Source organism: Aquarana catesbeiana, linkage group LG02 (assembly GCF_042186555.1).
Source record: "Aquarana catesbeiana isolate 2022-GZ linkage group LG02, ASM4218655v1, whole genome shotgun sequence".
Taxonomy (NCBI): Eukaryota; Metazoa; Chordata; class Amphibia; order Anura; family Ranidae; genus Aquarana; species Aquarana catesbeiana.
The window spans coordinates 691682174-691700670 of NC_133325.1; the positions used below are offsets into that span (position 1 = coordinate 691682174).

Consider the following 18497-nt stretch of genomic DNA (forward strand, 5'->3'; position numbering starts at 1 on the left):
ACTCCTCCATGATGACATCACGGAGCTGGTGGATGTTAGAGACCTTGCGCTCCTACACCTTCGGTTTGAGGATGCCCCACACATTCTCAATAGGGTTTAGGTCTGGAGACATGCTTGGCCAGTCCATCACCTTTACCCTCAGCTTCTTTAGCAAGGCAGTGGTCGTCTTAGAGGTGTGTTTGGGGTCGTTATCATGTTGGAATACTGCCCTGTGGCCCAGTCTCCGGAGGGAGGGGATCATGCTCTGGTTCAGTATGTCACAGTACACGTTGGCATTCATAGTTCCCTCAATGATCTGTAGCTCCCCAGTGCCGGCAGCACTCATGCAGCCCCAGACCATGACACTCTCACCACTATGCTTGACTGTAGGCAAGACACACTTGTCTTTGTACTCCTCCTCACCTGGTTGCCACCACAAACGCTTGACACAATCTGAACCAAATAAGTTTATCTTGGTCTCATCAGACCACAAGACATGGTTCCAGTAATCCATGTCCTTAGTCTGCTTGTCTTCAGCAAACTGTTTGCGGGCTTTCTTGTGCATCATCTTTAGAAGACGCTTCCTTGTGGGATGACAGTCATGCAGCCATGCAGACCAATTTGATGCAGTGTGCGGCGTATGGTCTGAGCACTAACAGGCTGACCCCCCCCCCCCCCCCCCCCTTCAACCTCTGCAGCAATGCTGGCAGCACTCATAGGTCTATTTCCCAAAGACAACCTCTGGATATGACGCTGAGCACGTGCACTCAACTTCTTTGGTCGACCATGGCGAGGCCTGTTCTGAGTGGAACCTGTCCTGTTAAACCACTGTATGGTCTTGGCCACCATGCTGCAGCTCAGTTTCAGGGTCTTGGCAACCTTCTTATAGCCTAGGCCATGTTTATGTAGAGCAACAATTCTTTTTTTCAGATCCTCAGAGAGTTATTTGCCATGAGGTACCATGTTGAACTTCCAATGACCAGTATGAGAGAGTGAGAGCGATAACACCAAATTTAACACACCTGCTCCCCATTCACACCTGAGACCTTGTAACACTAACGAGTCACATGACACTGGGGAGGAAAAATGGCTAATTGGGTCCAATTTGGACATTTTCACTTAGGGGTGTACTCACTTTTGTTGCCAGTGGTTTAGACATTAATGGCTGTGTGTTGAGTTATTTTGCGGGAACAGCAAATTTACACTGTTATACAAGCTGTACGCTCACTACTTTACATTGTAGCAAAGTGTCATTTTTTCAGTGTTGTCACATGAAAAGATAGAATAAAATATTTACAAAAATGTCAGGGGTGTACTCACTTTTGTGAGATACTGTATATCTCAAACAGGATAAACTGAAGTAAATTCATATAAAAGCACACAAAATATATAGCACGGGTCACATACCAGACAGTATATTTTGCCCATATATCATGGAAGCAGGGAAGGTCCCAAAAGTAAAAAGACAGAGAAGGCTGTTTCAGCGTGGCCCCAAATTGTTCCACAGAGGTCCCCCAGCGAAGGTCCAAAGAGCCCCCAGAGAAAAATCAGATCAAATGATCTGAAATGAAATTGAATATAAAAGGGTATATACTGATATAATGTCTGCATGGTCTGCAAAATTGCAAAGTATCTGAACATAACCCGCAAAGTGTACATACCTATAGGGGAGACATATCTGAAATATCACCGCACAAGGAGAGCACATCCAATACTTGTAAAACGGCTGAAAAAGTACACAATGATTGTCCAGCCCAGGGAGTATACCTGTAAGAGTGCATTAAAGTAAAGGAGTAGAAATTTATGAGTTATCCATGAAGCCAAACAGTGTAGGCCCATAGATATCAAAGTTGTGCGGCTTACCTCCATTGGATATACACTCTACAGCATGCTGGTGATCAGAACCATCGCAGCTGTGTTTACATGCTGCTGACGGCTCTGATAAATACCCCCATGGCGTCTGCGCACCCGCATCAGCGTGGTGACGTCATGACACACGCTCTGTGATGCAGAAGCATCACCGAGCATGCGCATTAGCTAGGGTGCCCAGACCAACTGTCCCTCAAGCGCAGGACGCCACCCCAAATAGGCGTGGAGGCGCCCTGCACTCAGGGGACACCAGCGTGTACCCACGGCCAGCAGCAAATGAGCAGAGCTCGAAACGAGCCCGATCATGCCAGAGTCGTGGAAAAATGCGGGGACAACGGCGCTGGTGTGCGCCGAATGTCCCCCCAGTGCGACGGGTGGGGGGTCAATGAGGAAACAAGGAGAGGAAAACCGCACAGATAGGCCAATGAAAAGGCCAAATATGAAAACAGGAGGGAGAGCACAACTGAGGAGATGTAATAAGCAAACAATATATACATATGGAGCAACATGGGTAAACCATAGGAATATGAATTTCAACTATTGAATATTAAAATGAAACGACCACATATCAAAGTACCTTATATTAGGGTATGGAACAAAATCCTAAATAATAGGAAAAAAGGAATTGAATTTAATTATAGAATATTGAGGTGTTAGTATCATAGCTAATACATATCAAACCAGAGGGGAGTTTTTACTCCTCCTATCCCCCAGATGAAAAGCCTTCCAAGAAGGGACAATAACTGACCATATCATTGAGACCCGGGGGTAGGGTGGCATTTAGATTACTTATCCAACGAGTTTCATGTTGCAACAAAATTCTATTCCAATCACCACCTTGGGTACTAGGATGTATTCTATCAAGGATTAGGAATTTTATCTGGGGAATTCTACTACCATGAACATCTCTAACATGTCTGCCCAATGGAAGATCTGGGTTGGATTTCTTCATACTTAGGGTATGTCTATATGCTCTTTTATGAAATCTGCTTGCTTGGTTTGGCTATATAAAATGAACCATACTGGCAAACCAGCATATAGACAACTCCAGGTGTTTTTCAGTTGGCAAAGTGTGCTGGTTTAAAGATCTTACCATTGGGCAGTCTAATGATATTCCCAATGTACATGTATTTACAATGACTACATCCATCACATCGAAATGTGCCTAGATGTTTACATGGGTTGTTGCGAAATTCTCCCGTGAATTCACTCTGTATGAATATATCCTTTAAGGATTTGGTTCTACGGTAAGTTATAGAAGGACTAGTTGAAACAAATGGACTTAGTAGGGGATCAATACATAGGAGATGCCAGTGTTTGGATATAATGGCCTTAATTTTCCTATGTTGTTTGGTATATCGTGTGATAATTCTCACACTATTGGATAGTTCCATGTTGTGATTTTTCAGAATTTTTTTGTTGAATAACAAATCATGTCTGGGTCTAGAAATGGCCCTTTTAAATGCCTTTTTGAGACATGTAAGTGAGCATCCTCTCAATAACAGTCTATCTCCTAATTTGTTTGCCTCTTCACAAAATTTACCCTCCTCTGAGCAGTTTCGGCGAATCAGCAAAAACTGGCCATAGGGGATGGATTTTATTAGCTGTGCCAGATGGGCACTACTAGCGTGAAGTATCGTGTTACTTGCTGTCTCTTTACGATACAAAGAGCTAGCTAGTGTGCCATCTTGTAATTTATGGATAGTGACATCCAAAAAATTGATTTCCGAGGTACTGTAGGTCATAGTAAATTTTAGATTACATGAATTTTGATGTATAAATATTGATGTATTCTTTTTTTGGTCACTTTACTTGATATGATTGTAGCCGTATTAGTGCAATTGTGACATAGAAAATTGAGTACTGTCCGTGATACTTTTTTTATTTGCACTAACATACAATTTTTCAGGACAAGCTTTCGGGGTATGTCCCCTTCTTCAAGTTCCAAGCAGTACTCAAGTGTACTGCTTGGAACTTGAAGAAGGGGACATACCCCGAAAGCTTGTCCTGAAAAATTGTATGTTAGTGCAAATAAAAAAAGTATCACGGACAGTACTCAATTTTCTTTGGTCACTTTCAAAATCCCACCTACCTATGGAGGTTTTATGTGTTTTTCTACCTATAGGTAAAAGTCATGCATGGGCGTTTACTCCCACTTTAATCAGTTGTCTGCAGTGCAAGGAGCATACTGATAGGAGGAGGGAGCAGAAAGAAAGAGAGATGAGCTCATCAGTCTGCTGGTTCTCCTTTCACTGTCAAGTCACAATGTGGGGGGCGCATAAAGCAGCCATTAATTGCATTAAATGTGTCTGGTTTAACAGGAACTGGATGAATTTGCATTCATGTACAGTATGGGCAGGCTGATTGTACAGAAGTTGATTTACAGATCGACTTCTATGCAAACAGCCTGTTGTAACATTTTTGCACAATCAACACCGCTGGCTATAGTTGGCAGCACTGATCAGTGTATTCTGAAGGCAGGGAAGTCTCCCTGCTGTCAGAATACAATAGCACAGTGGGAAGATTCGGGTGAATTTTTCCTTCAACCCGCTGGTTGAAAAAACAAAAACAATTACTTATGTATGTGCTGGCTAAGAAAAGTCTTATGCTTTGCTATATTGGGCTGTACTGTGTAGAAGAGCTATGTATATCTCAGAACTGGATGGATAGCAACAGAGTGTGTGTGTGTTTAGCTGTTTCCCTAGAGTCCAGCATTAGGAAAAGATTTTAAAAATTAACCCCCAAGAAGCAAATGCACAACAGATAGGACTTCTTAACATTCATTTAAATCTAGAATTTGCTTAAAATATATGTTAAATTTGCTTGCGGTATTACTCATCTTCATACATTTTTTCCTGGAAAAAATTGCAAGGAAATGATGAATAATCTGAAAATTAAGAAGCAATCCCAAGGGAAATGTATTTGCATGGAACTGCTTCACATATCCATCTTAAATGAAGTCCTAAATATTCAAAAGAAGCTTCTCTTGTTAAACCATATGTCGTAACAGATCCCGCTACCTGTGTTAGTTGCATGACAATTATTCTGTACAAGGCAGTGAGTGCACAATGCTTAATATAGTTACATGACAACGGTGTAAACATGTTTTTATAATGCAGTTGTGTACAGTACTGTGCAAAAGTCTTAGGTATGTGTGAAAAATGCTGTAAATTAAGAATGCTTTCAGAAATAGAAGTATTAACCACTTGAGCCCCGGACCATTATGCTGCCTAAGGACCAGAGGTCTTTTTCCAATTTGGCACTGCGTCGCTTTAACTGCTAATTGCGCGGTCATGCAATGCTGTACCCAAACGAAATTTGCGTCCTTTTCTTCCCACAAATAGAGCTTTCTTTTGATGGTATTTGATCACCTCTGCAGTTTTTATTTTTTGCGCTATAAACGGAAAAAGACAGAAAATTTTGAAAAAAAATGATATTTTCTACTTTTTGTTATAAAAAAAAATCCAATAAACTAAATTTTAGTCATACATTTAGGCCAAAATGTATTCGGCCACATGTCTTTGGTAAAAAAAAATGTCAATAAGCATATATTTATTGGTTTGCGCAAAAGTTATAGCGTCTACAAACTAGGGTACATTTTCTGTAATTTACACAGCTTTTAGTTTATGACTGCCTATGTCATTTCTTGAGGTGCTAAAATGGCAGGGCAGTACAAAACCCCCCCAAATGACCCCATTTTGGAAAGTAGACACCCCAAGGAAATTGCTGAGAGGCGTGTTGAACCCATTGAATATTTATTTTTTTTGTCCCAAGTGATTGAATAATGACAAAAAAAAAAAAAATATTTACAAAAAGTTGTCACTAAATGATATATTGCTCACACAGGCCATGGGCCTATGTGGAATTGCACCCCAAAATACATTCAGCTGCTTCTCCTGAGTATGGGGATACCACATGTGTGGGACTTTTTGGGAGCTTAGCCGCGTACGGGGCCCCGAAAACCAAGCACCGCCTTCAGGATTTCTAAGGGTGTAAATTTTTGATTTCACTCTTCACTGCCTATCACAGTTTCGGAGGCCATGGAATGCCCAGGTGGCACAAAACCCCCCCAAATGACCCCATTTTGGAAAGTAGACACCCCAAGCTATTTGCTGAGAGGCATATTGAGTCCATGGAATATTTTATATTTTGACACAAGTTGCGGGAAAGTGACACTTTTTTTTTTTTTTTTTTTTGCACAAAGTTGTCACTAAATGATATATTGCTCACACAGGCCATGGGCATATGTGGAATTGCACCCCAAAATACATTTAGCTGCTTCTCCTGAGTATGGGGATACCACATGTGTGGGACTTTTTGGGAGCCTAGCCGCGAACGGGGCCCCGAAAACCAAGCACCGCCTTCAGGATTTCTAAGGGTGAAAATTTTTGATTTCACTCTTCACTGCCTATCACAGTTTCGGAGGCCATGGAATGCCCAGGTGGCACAAAACCCCCCCAAATGACCCCATTTTGGAAAGTAGACACCCCAAGCTATTTGCTGAGAGGCATGGTGAGTATTTTGCAGCTCTCATTTGTTTTTGAAAATGAAGAAAGACAAGAAAAAACTTTTTTTTTTTTCTTTTTTCAATTTTCAAAACTTTGTGACAAAAAGTGAGGTCTGCAAAATACTCACTATACCTCTCAGCAAATAGCTTTGGGTGTCTACTTTCCAAAATGGGGTCATTTGGGGGGGTTTTGTGCCACCTGGGCTTTCCATGGCCTCCGAAACTGTGATAGGCAGTGAAGAGTGAAATCAAAAATTCACGCCCTTAGAAAGCCTGAAGGCGGTGCTTGGTTTTCGGGGTCCCGTACGCGGCTAGGCTCCCAAAAAGTCTCACACATGTGGTATCCCCGTACTCAGGAGAAGCAGCAGAATGTATTTTGGGGTGTAATTTCACATATTCCCATGGCATGTTTGAGCAATATATCATTTAGTGACAACTTTGTGCAAAAAAAAAAAAAAAAATGTATCTCTTTCCCGCAACTTGTGTCGCAATATAAAATATTCCATGGACTCGACATGCCTCTCAGCAAATAGCTTGGGGTGTCTACTTTCCAAAATGGGGTCATTTGGGGGGGTTTTGAACTGTCCTGGCATTTTATGCACAACATCTAGAAGCTTATGTCACACATCACCAACTCTTCTAACCACTTGAAGACAAAGCCCTTTCTGACACTCATTGTTTACATGAAAAAGTTATTTTTTTTTGCAAAAAAATTACTTTGAACCCCCAAACATTATATATTTTTTTAAAGCAAATGCCCTACAGATTAAAATGGTGGGTGTTTTCTTTTTTTTTTTCACACAGTATTTGCGCAGCGATTTTTCAAACGCATTTTTTGGGGAAAAAACACACTTAAATTTTAATGCACTAAAACACACTATATTGCCCAAATGTTTGATGAAATAAAAAAGATGATCTTAGGCCGAGTACATGGATACCAAACATGACATGCTTTAAAATTGCGCACAAACGTGCAGTGGCAACAAAATAAATACATTTTTAAAAGCCTTTAAAAGCCTTTACAGGTTACCACTTTAGATTTACAGAGGAGGTCTACTGCAAAAATTACTGCCCTCGATCTGACCTTCGCGGCGATACCTCACATGCATGGTGCAATAGCTGTTTACGTTTGATGACAGACCGCCGCTTGCGTTCGCCTTAGCGCGAGAGCAGGGGGCGATAGGGGTGCTTTTTTTTTTTTTTTTTTCTTTATTATTTTTTTTGCTTTTTTATCTTATTTTTAAACTGTTCCTTTCATTTTTTTTTTTTTTTTTAATCATTTTTATTGTTATCTCGGGGAATGTAAATATCCCCTATGATAGCAATAGGTAGTGACAGGTACTCTTTTTTGAAAAAATTGGGGTCTATTAGACCCTAGATCTCTCCTCTGCCCTCAAAGCATCTGATGACACCAAGATCGGTGTGATAAAATGCTTCCCCAATTTCCCAATGGCGCTATTTACATCCGGCGAAATCTAAGTCATAAAATGCTCGTAGCTTCCTGTTTCTTAGGCCATAGAGATGTTTGGAGCCACTCTGGTCTCTGATCAGCTCTATGGTCAGCTGGCTGAATCACCGGCTGCATTCTCAGGTTCCCTGTTGAGACAGGAGAGCCAGAGAAAAACACGGAAGACGGTGGGGGGGGGGCTTTCCCTCCCACGGCTTGTAAAAGCAGTCTAGAGGCTAATTAGCCACTAGGATTGCTTTTACATGAAAGCCGACCGCTGGCTGAAAAGAATGATACCAAGATGATACCTAAACCTGCAGGCATCATTCTGGTATAACCATTCAAAGTCGTGAATGGCGTACCTGAAGACAAAAAAATGGTTAACAATAAAGCACAGTAAACGGTAAAGTATAAAAAATTGCATACCTGAAAAGCAAACATGATAAAACATAATAACAATAAAACATTGCAGAATAGAATACAGTAAAAAAGAGCAGAACAAGAGAGAGAGAATAGAGAGAGAGAGAACAATAAAACGACAACTATTTTTTTTTATTTTATATATATTTTTTTTTTTTTACACTTTTTTTGTAACTAACTTTTATAACGGTAACCGGTTCCAGGTTCGGGTCTCTCAAAATGCGATGGCATCTTGGGAGACCCTGTGAAAGTGTGCCTAGTCTGTGCAATGCTGTACCCTACGCTAATACTCAACTAATGAATGGTAGCGTTCAAAACATTCACCAATGCAAAGACCAGGATTGTCAGGACAGGAGGGACAATAATAGCGGGTGTCACGCCTATATCCGCGCTTGCTGCAGACACGACATCTTTTTTGGGGGGGTTCGTTGGGTAGGGGTACTCGGGAGGACATAAAGAAAATGCCTCTCATGCAGCCGACTGCATTTGGTTGGGGATGTGAATGGGGGAAGTACGGGCGCTGCAGAAGCGGTGGGTTCCCAATTAGGATTGGCGAATGCAGCAGGAAGGGCACTATGGGCACGACGGGCCTGTGTTTGTCTTCTTGGTGGCAGCGGGACACTACTTGTGCTTGCCACCTCACCAGCTTGAACTGCACTTATGGGACTCGCCACGTCAGCAAATGTTACTGCAGTGCTGGTTTGACTACGACCGGGGTGTACTAGGCCGTTGGCGCTTGTCAGTTCAATAAAAAGCTACCAAAAAAACTGTTAGCGATCGCAGGGATCAGGCCTGACTCTGCGAATGCTGCAGTTATGCGTTAAGTGTTTTGTAAGTGACAGTGATCGATCGATACTGCACTTGGGTGGGCTGGGCCGGGCGGAGGGGCAAAATGCAGGTGCTAGCAGGTATCTGGGCTGATCCCGCTAACACTGCGTTTTTGGGAACCCTAAACTGCTGGGGACGCCAGTATAGATCTGATCGGATCAGATATTGATCCGTTCAGATACTATACCACTAAGGGAGGTGTACGGTGCGTGCGTGGGTGTTAGCGGTACTGGCGCTAATCTGACGCTGCTTGGGGCTGGTGCTTGCCAGTTCACCAAAATACTACCAAAAAAACTGTTAGCGATCGCAGGGATCAGGCCTGACTCTGCGAACGCTGCAGTTATGCATTTAGTGTTTTGTAAGTGTAAGTGATCGATCGATACTGCACTTGGGTGGGCTGGGCTGGGCCGGGCGGAGGGGCAAAACGCAGGTGCTAGCAGGTATCTGGGCTGATCCCGCTAACACTGCGTTTTTGGGAACCCTAAACTGCTGGGGACGCTAGTATAGATCTGATCGGATCAGATATTGATCCGATCAGATACTATACCACTAAGGGAGCTGTACGGTGCGTGCGTGGGTGTTAGCGCTACTGGCGCTAACCTGACACTGCCTGGGGCTGGTGCTTGCCAGTTCACCAAAATGCTACCAAAAAAACTGTTATCGATCGCAGGGATCAGGCCTGACTCTGCGAATGCTGCAGTTATGCGTTTAGTGTTTTGTAAGTGACAGTGATCGATCGATACTGCACTTGGGCTGGGCCGGGCGGAGGGGCAAAATGCAGGTGCTAGCAGGTATCTGGGCTGATCCCGCTAACACTGTGTTTTTGGGAACCCTAAACTGCTGGGGACGCTAGTATAGATCTGATCGGATCAGATATTGATCCGATCAGATACTATACCACTAAGGGAGGCGTATGCTGCGTGCGTGGGTGTTAGCGGTACTGGCGCTAATCTGACGCTGCCTGGGGCGACGCATATCACCGCCGGGCGATCAGGGGGCTAAACCTTTATTCGGTAATAAATGGCGGGTGCCCTGACACTATAAAAAATAAACAAACTAACCAGCGTCACCCGTAACAGTTATACGGTGATCAGTGGTGAAAGGGTTAACTAGGGGGCAATCAAGGGGTTAAAACATTTATTCGGTAGTATATGGGGGTCCCTGTCGCTATAAAACGCTGACGGCGAACCTAAATATTTAGGTCCCAAACTAGCGTCACCAGCGACACTAATACAGCGATCAGAAAAATGATCGCTTAGCGACACTGGTGACAGGGGGTGATCAAGGGGTTAAAACTTTATTAGGGGGGGTTAGGGGGGTACCCTAGACCTACAGGGGGGCAATACTAACTGTCCCAACACTGTAACTGTCACAAACTGACACCAATGCAGTAATCAGAAAAAAAAAAAAAAACTGCTGGTGTCAGTTTGTGACGGGGGGGGGGGGGGTGATTGGGGGGGATCGGGGGGCGATCGGGGGGGGGATCCGGGTGTTTTGTGTGCCTGGCATGTTCTACTGTGTGTGTGTAGTGTTGTGCACTCACATACCTGTCTTCTCTCCTCGGGCCGGAACGGAAATTACCGAGCCGAGGAGAGATGACATCATTTCCTTTGCTGCTGTTTAGCATACAGCAGCAAAGGAATGATGTGATTGGCCGGCGGCGATCGCGAGGGGGGGGCCATGAACGGATGGCCTCCCCCTCACCTCTGATCGCCGCTGGACAAAAGACGACCGCCTCGGGCACCGGGGGGGGGGTCCGATCGGACCCCCCACCCGCGGAAGGCAAATCACGTATATGTACGTGATTTTGCCTGTCCGTGCCACCTTGCCGACGTAAATCGGCGTGAGGCGGTCGTCAAGTGGTTAATAGTTTATTTTTACCAATTAATAACATAAAAAGTAAATAAACAGAAGAGAAATCCACATCGAATAAATATTTGGTGTGACAACCCATGGCCTTCAAAACAGCATCAATTCTTCAATTGAAGAAACTCGGCAGGTAGGCTGTTCCATTACATTTTTGAGAACTAACCACAGATCTTCTGTGGATGTAGGCTGTCTCAAATCCTTCTGTCTCTTCATGTAATCCCAGACAGACTTGATGATGTTGAGATCAGGGCTCCGTGGAGGCTAAACCATCATTTCCAGGATCTTTGCTCTTCTTTATGAAGATAGTTTGTAATGACATTGGCTGTATGTTTGGGGTTGTTGTCCTGCTGCAGAATACATTTTGGGTTAATCACACACCACTGATCCTCACCAAATATCCAACTCCATGTGCAGAAATGCAGCCCCAAACTTGCCAGGGACCTCCACCATGCTTTACTGTTGCCTGCAGACACTCATTGTACCGCTCTCCAGCCCTTCCTGAACAAACTGTCTTTTGCTACAGCCCAATATTTAACATTTTGACTCATTGGTCTAGAGTAGTGTTTTTCAAACTTTTGCCAGACAAGGCACTCTTTAAAATCCTGTACCATCTCGAGGCACCCCATTCTATAATGTAAAAAATTAAACTAATAGTTGTACATAACGCAGCAACATCCACACACATAGGACAACAAACGCGATTTATTCTTTCAAGGCAAATACACCTTTGCACACTGGTACTGACTAGTATTCCAATGTTTATCTGCCTCATTTAGCTAATGTGACCCCAGTGCTGAAGGGGGGGGGGGGATTGGGAGGAGTAAACAAGAGTTTTGTGTAGGCACCTGGCATACTCCTTATTAACTGAAGATGTAATTGATTGTGTGTGTGTAAGTGGTGTATCACCTGCTGGCTTGTACACAATTGTTGGGCAATTTTTTTGCATCTTACCAAGGCACCCCCAAAGAAACCTGAAGGCTGGTCTAGAGCACCTACTGCCATTTTTCTCCGAATTGGACAGGATCATTGGTGTCCTCAATGCTGAGAAACACAGGCAAATACTTATCCATCATGCCATACTCTCAGGTAAGCATGTGATTGGCCCCAAATGTATTCTGCAGCAGGGCAAATACCTCCAAAGATGCAGTCAATGTCATTAACCTCCCTGACGGTATGATTATTTCAGATTTTTGATGCTAAGCGGTTGTTTTGCATAGAAATTTGGCATTTTATATTGTAGGCCTGTAATTCTTAGGAATAACTCACTTAAATCTGTCCAAACAAGAGTCTAGTAGACAGCCCGGGTATGATAAAGTTTGAAACACTAAATCATAAATTATAATATAATAAATAACTATAAATAATTATAAAAAATAATAATATAATAATAATAAAAATTATTCAATAATGTAATCAAATCAAAAACACTGAAATTTGCTCAGTTGCAGAATTGTCGCTGTCATTACTTTCAGTGTTTGATGACGAATTTCCCCACAAATCACTATCGCTCAATTCTGCAAGTGATTCTAATTTATTATCGCTGTTTTCTAGCTGATCTAAAACCGCTTTGGATGTAAAGGGATGGTTTTGGTTGCTATGGACAATCTCCAGTTTCCAGGCAGAAAGAACAGTACTTAGAATATAAAAGTGCATGCAGAGTACTGGACAAACCACTAGGGACAAAAGGGATGTGAAATGATTTGATACAGTAATGTAATCTGCAATGCCCCGTACACACGAGTGGAATTTCCATTAAAAAAAGTGTGATGGGAGCTTTTGGTCGAATATTCCGACCGTGTGTATGCTCCATCCAACTTTTTCTGTCTGAATTTCCGCCAGCAAAAGATTGAGAGCTGGTTCTTTATTTTTCCAACGGAAAAAGTTCTTGACGGAAATTCCGTTCGTCTTTATGCAATTCCGACACGCAAAAAAACACGCATGCTTGGAAAGAATTCGACTCAAGCTCGGAAGCATTGAACTTCATTTTCTCGGCTCGTCGTAGTGTTGTACTTCACCGCGTTCTTGACGGTCGAAAGTTCAGAAAACTTTTGTGTGACCGTGTATATGCAAGGCAAGCTTGAGTGGAATTCCGTCGGAAAAACCATTCAAGAAAATTTCAAAAATTCCGCTCGTGTGTACGCGGCATGAGATTACAGTGTACTGTATGTATGTATAGTGTGTGTTTCACTTTTTGAATTTGGTGCCGTGCTCCGTCCCCGTGCGTCGCAACGCTTGCAGGGAACAGAGCCCGGCGCTGTGATACATCGAGCAGAGGACACGGCTCGCACACAGAGCGGGAGGACATCGCAGGATCCTGGGGACAAGGTAATTAACTGTACCTGGATCCTGCGATGCAATCCCAAGTGTGGCTCGGGGTTACCGCTTTTGGTACTGAAAATCCACCCTGAGCCACACTCGGGAATACCGTCAGGGAGGTTAAGAACCATTGTCAGCATAAAGAAGAACAAGGAGTCCTGGAAGTGATGGCCTAGCTCCCACAGAGCCCTGATCTCAACATCATTGAGTCTGTCTGGGATTACATGAAGAGACAGAAGGATCTGAGGCAGCCTACATCCACAGAAGATCTGTGGTTAATTCTCCAAGATGTTTGGAATAATCTACCTTCAAAAACTGTGTGCAAGTGTACCTAGAATAACTGAAGAATGAATGCTGTTTTTTTTAAGGTAAAAGGGTGTCACGCCAAATGCTGATTTCAATTTCTGTTCTGTTCATTTACGTTCCATTCTGTTAATTGATAAAAATAAACTTTTACCTCTTCTATTTCTAAAAACATTCTTATTTTACAGCATTTTTCACACCTGCCTAAAACGTTTGCACAGTACTGTACTGATTATATTAAGTCATATATAGTGTATTAGTTATAATGTTTTATGACAGTACAATCAGTGCATATTACTGCTTCGTGTTCTCTATTTCATTAGAAGTGTGTGTCTTCCAGACTCTGAGAATTAATGTCTGTTACTGGAAAGAGAAGATTCCTGGGAGCCCTGGTCTGCTGCAAAACTTCCCAGCATTCCTTGGTGTAAATCTAAATGGAGAAGAGCATGAGGTCTATGGTCTACCTTGCCAAGAATATCCAGGGCTAATTAAGGTAAAGAAACATCACAAGGACAACTGGTTCTGGAGCCTAAAATATGTGAAGGAAGACATTTTCTATTTTTCCTGTAGCCAATGGATTTTTTTGTTACATGGTCTCATACAGCAATATATTATATATAACAGAAGGAATGGGCATCTCCTGTTTCTGGTCAGGGTTGTTGGAAGACCCCTGCTTTACACTAGGAAGCATCCACCCCACACACACATTTCTTTGGGCTGTGCCTTACTCCCCACTCTATCTCTTTCTCTATCACCCTATACATTCAGTACTTGACACTGTTAAAAGCAGAAGCACATGACCAGTGTAGTCTAAATGTCCCCTTCATTCTTATTGCTGTTACCCACTTATCTCCAACCCGTACCTTACCCACCTCAAATAATGAGACCACACTTATATTTTATGGAGTAAAATGGCCATAACAGCCTATTTTATTAAAACAAACCAACTAAATAACTCCAAACCACTATATATATTATATATATTATATATACTGTATATATAAATATAATAAACAATAACATAACCTGTTAACCCCAGTCTGATGGTCTCTGACGGTGACCCACCTTTTAACCACGTATAACCACATACCACACCAATGCACTGTGGGACCTTTTCCAAACTGATAGGCCTCCAGCTGTGACCGCTCGGAGACAACCCCTTCCCACAGTGCAACCATTCCAGTATTCCATCCACCGTTCAGGAATACACCGGAGGGGCACATACAAACGATGAGCCCCCCACCCCTTTTTGATCCCTCCGTTTACTGCCACCGTCAAAGACCACCAGAAGAACACCGCCATAGCCCTGAAGGGCACCTATCCGCTGTCATGACGACCTTCTTCCTTTTCCTGCAATAAATTAAAAACAGAGCAGCAAGTACACACGGACACATTGCACACATATATCTAGGGCGGGAGGGTGGGAAAAACTGCCTCCTCCTGTAAGTTCATCTTCACACTGACCCTTTGCACCGCCCCCTCTATAAATATAACCACTCCCCTTTGGCAAAAACTTCTTTCTTACCTTCCCCTTTCTTGCCACTCCCATTACTCCTTTCCACATTAACCCCATATGTGTCTCCCTTAGACACACTGTCATGCCCGGCCCTACACTATCCCTCCTTGCAGTCCTTTCGTTCCGGGCCTCACTTGACCAGTGTAGTCTAAATGTCCCCTTCATTCTTATTGCTGTTACCCACTTATCTCCAACCCGTACCTTACCCACCTCAAATAATGAGACCACACTTATATTTTATGGAGTAAAATGGCCATAACAGCCTATTTTATTAAAACAAACCAACTAAATAACTCCAAACCACTATATATATTATATATATTATATATACTGTATATATAAATATAATAAACAATAACATAACCTGTTAACCCCAGTCTGATGGTCTCTGACGGTGACCCACCTTTTAACCACGTATAACCACATACCACACCAATGCACTGTGGGACCTTTTTCAAACTGATAGGCCTCCAGCTGTGACCGCTCGGAGACAACCCCTTCCCACAGTGCAACCATTCCAGTATTCCATCCACCGTTCAGGAATACACCGGAGGGGCACATACAAACGATGAGCCCCCCACCCCTTTTTGATCCCTCCGTTTACTGCCACCGTCAAAGACCACCAGAAGAACACCGCCACAGCCCGAAAGGGTGACAACCTTACCCTTGAGGGCACCTCCACACCCTCAGGGCCCGTTCTATTCCTTCCTGTAAACCCATAGCCATAAGTCAATCCCCACTTCAGAGAGACGAACTCCATCACTCCTCAAGTAGAGCCCCACATTTTTTCCAAGCTCTCTGTGCCTAATCACAATACCCCCATTCTGTGCCACGAACCTACCCACTACTTTGTTGATACGAGTCTTACTGATGCTCACCACAGATCTAGCCCAACGCCATGTCGTTCTAGCCACAATGTCAGACCACAGCAAAAAGGGGTACCCGGGAATTTAGTGCGCAAGTGCGTGAAATCGGATTTAATATCCGCGATCAGGTCCCTGACTGTCCGGATCCCCAAATCATTCCTCATGTATCACTAACACGTCAGGTGGTCTATCCAGCCTTACGTACCTCTCCACCTCCACCATCACTCTACCCCACCTCATCCCGGGTATCCCCAACCATCTCCGATAAGCCTCCCTCCTGGAAAATACCCAATTGCCTGCCATCCGGTCTTACGTCTCCTCTCCTGGCCCCCCAACACACCTAGGAGTGCCCTATGATCCAGACAAGGCGTACTGAACCTCCATCTGAAACGACAAACAAATAACATAAAGGCAGCAACACACCTGTCAACTTAACACAACCATATCCCAACATGCGAATCCCACATGCACCCTCCTTTTCCTGTAAACATCCAAGATAGTTTTTTTTTTTTTTTTTTTTTTTATATCTATTCCACGGCCAAATGAGGCCTAATATAAGACCGAAATCTCACAAATCCCATCTTCCAATTCTGCGCACAGCCGCCTCATCCAACCCACATCTGGCAGCTTCTGTAGCCGCCCCTATGCGGAAGGAGTGTGAAGCGTACCCTGCCCCGTCCAACCCAGCTGCTTTACGACATTTCCTAAAAATTGATATGAACTGAAACTTTGACAAGTAGTACCCATCCTCATGCCTCAGGAATGGCCCTGCCCCATCTGTTCTAATCTTCGGAAATTCACGCACTGCCTCAACAGGGCACACCCTAGACCCAGGTAATGCGAACAGCGACACATCCACACCCTTACCCTGGTGATCAGTTTTTGACCTGGGCAGCCGCAAACACACTCTATCCACCTCCACCTGCACATCTTGCTCCCAACAGGCCCACTGCCAAACACTTTGATGGGCTAACCAACTCCCCTGTCCGAAAAACCCCAAAAATGCTAGCGAGAACACTGCTGTAAACAGCAACGCTTCATACCGTGATTTACATATTGAACCCAACATCGCACATACGGACCCCAGGTTCGCAAAAGTGACAGGCCGTCTCACATCCTTCCACATATGCTGTTTTCGATAACCCTTTATGGCCTGCTTCACCCAAAATCTTTTTTCCAGTCCTCCCCTCCCATTAATTTGAAAAGAAACGATAAGCCCGCCATTTTTTTATCGATGGAAGAGACCGAAAAAACATTTTTCAATGTTCCTAGCTACAAAATACAATACCAGTAACCGTCCGTCAGACCCCATTTTCCCAGCCCCTGCCTCCTGTACCAACCCTGACCATTCTTTCCATACCTTCGCGTAGGCTGACCAAGTGGACTCACTTAGACTGCCGAATCCATCCCGCGGTGACTCCAAGGGCAGCTCCCAAATCCAGTCCGGGCAAGGAACTCCTTCTTTTTGTGCACCCGGAGCCAGCTCCCTGAACTTGTTCCATTGAAATCGAGACAAGGAGTCAGCTAGCAAATTGTCGACACCCGGGATGTGCACCGCATAAATAAAATATTTAATCTCAAACACCTCAACACCAGTTTCCGCAAAAGCCGTATAACTGGTTGTGGTGACGCAGACATGCGATTGACCACCTGCACTACTCCCATGTTGTCACAATTTATTCTCAACTTTAGAATCTGGCATGCCTCCCCCCACAGTTCCAAAGCCAGCACCACTGGAAAAGTTCCAGTTGCACTAAATTCTTAAGGAACTCCGCCCTCTCCCAAGACTGCGGCCAGGGGTCCACGCTCCACTGCCCTTGGAAAAATGCACCATAGCCCATGGAGCCTGCAGCATCTGTAACCAGCTCTACATCGAAATTACTCACCGGGCCAGACATCCACACCGCCCTGCCATTGTATGAGGCTAAAAACTCATACCACACCTTTAAATCCTCCCTGTGTTCCCCGGTCAGGCGAATAAAATGAGTCGGGGCCTTTACCCCCGCGGTGGCTGCCGACAGCCGTCGGCAATACCTGCCCCATGGGGATGATCCTGCAGGCAAAATTCAACTTACCCAGCAACGACTGCAGAGTCCTCAACTGAACTTTCCGCAGTCCGTGGATTTCCCGAATTTCCTTCTGCAAGTCCTCCAACTTACCTCTGGGCAATCGGCACTCCATCGCCATTGAGTCTATTACTATCCCCAAAAGCTAAGTTCAGCCGTTGGGCCTTCCGTTCTTTCTGCGGCCAATGGTATACCAAACCTGCCTGCGATGTGCTGCAACGTGGAAAGTAGAATCGCACACACAGAGGAAGCAGGGGGGCCTATACACAAAAAGTCATCCAAATAATGTATGACTGAACCTAAGCCGGAAACCTCCCTAATCACCCACTCCAAAAACGAGCTGAAAGCCGCGAACATGGCTTTTGGAAAAGATAAGTGGTGTATCACGCGGAACTTGTTCGGTTCCTTCTTGGGCACCACCCCCAATGGTGACACCACCAAATCCTGCCAGGGTTTGTTGGCAAAGGGCCCCCCCATGCGCCCCATGGCCACTTCTCTTCCCAATTTGTCC

The 18497-nt window shown here is 44.1% G+C and overlaps 1 protein-coding gene across 1 annotated transcript in view; it reads left to right on the forward strand.

Moving 5' to 3' along the window:
* Positions 1 to 18497, forward strand: part of PIPOX (pipecolic acid and sarcosine oxidase) — a 173305-nt gene that overhangs the window by 143183 nt on the left and 11625 nt on the right. The window contains exon 5 of the mRNA XM_073616805.1: positions 13879 to 14031. Within this exon, the coding sequence (XP_073472906.1) occupies positions 13879 to 14031 (153 nt within the window). The remainder of the gene's footprint in view (positions 1 to 13878; positions 14032 to 18497) is intronic.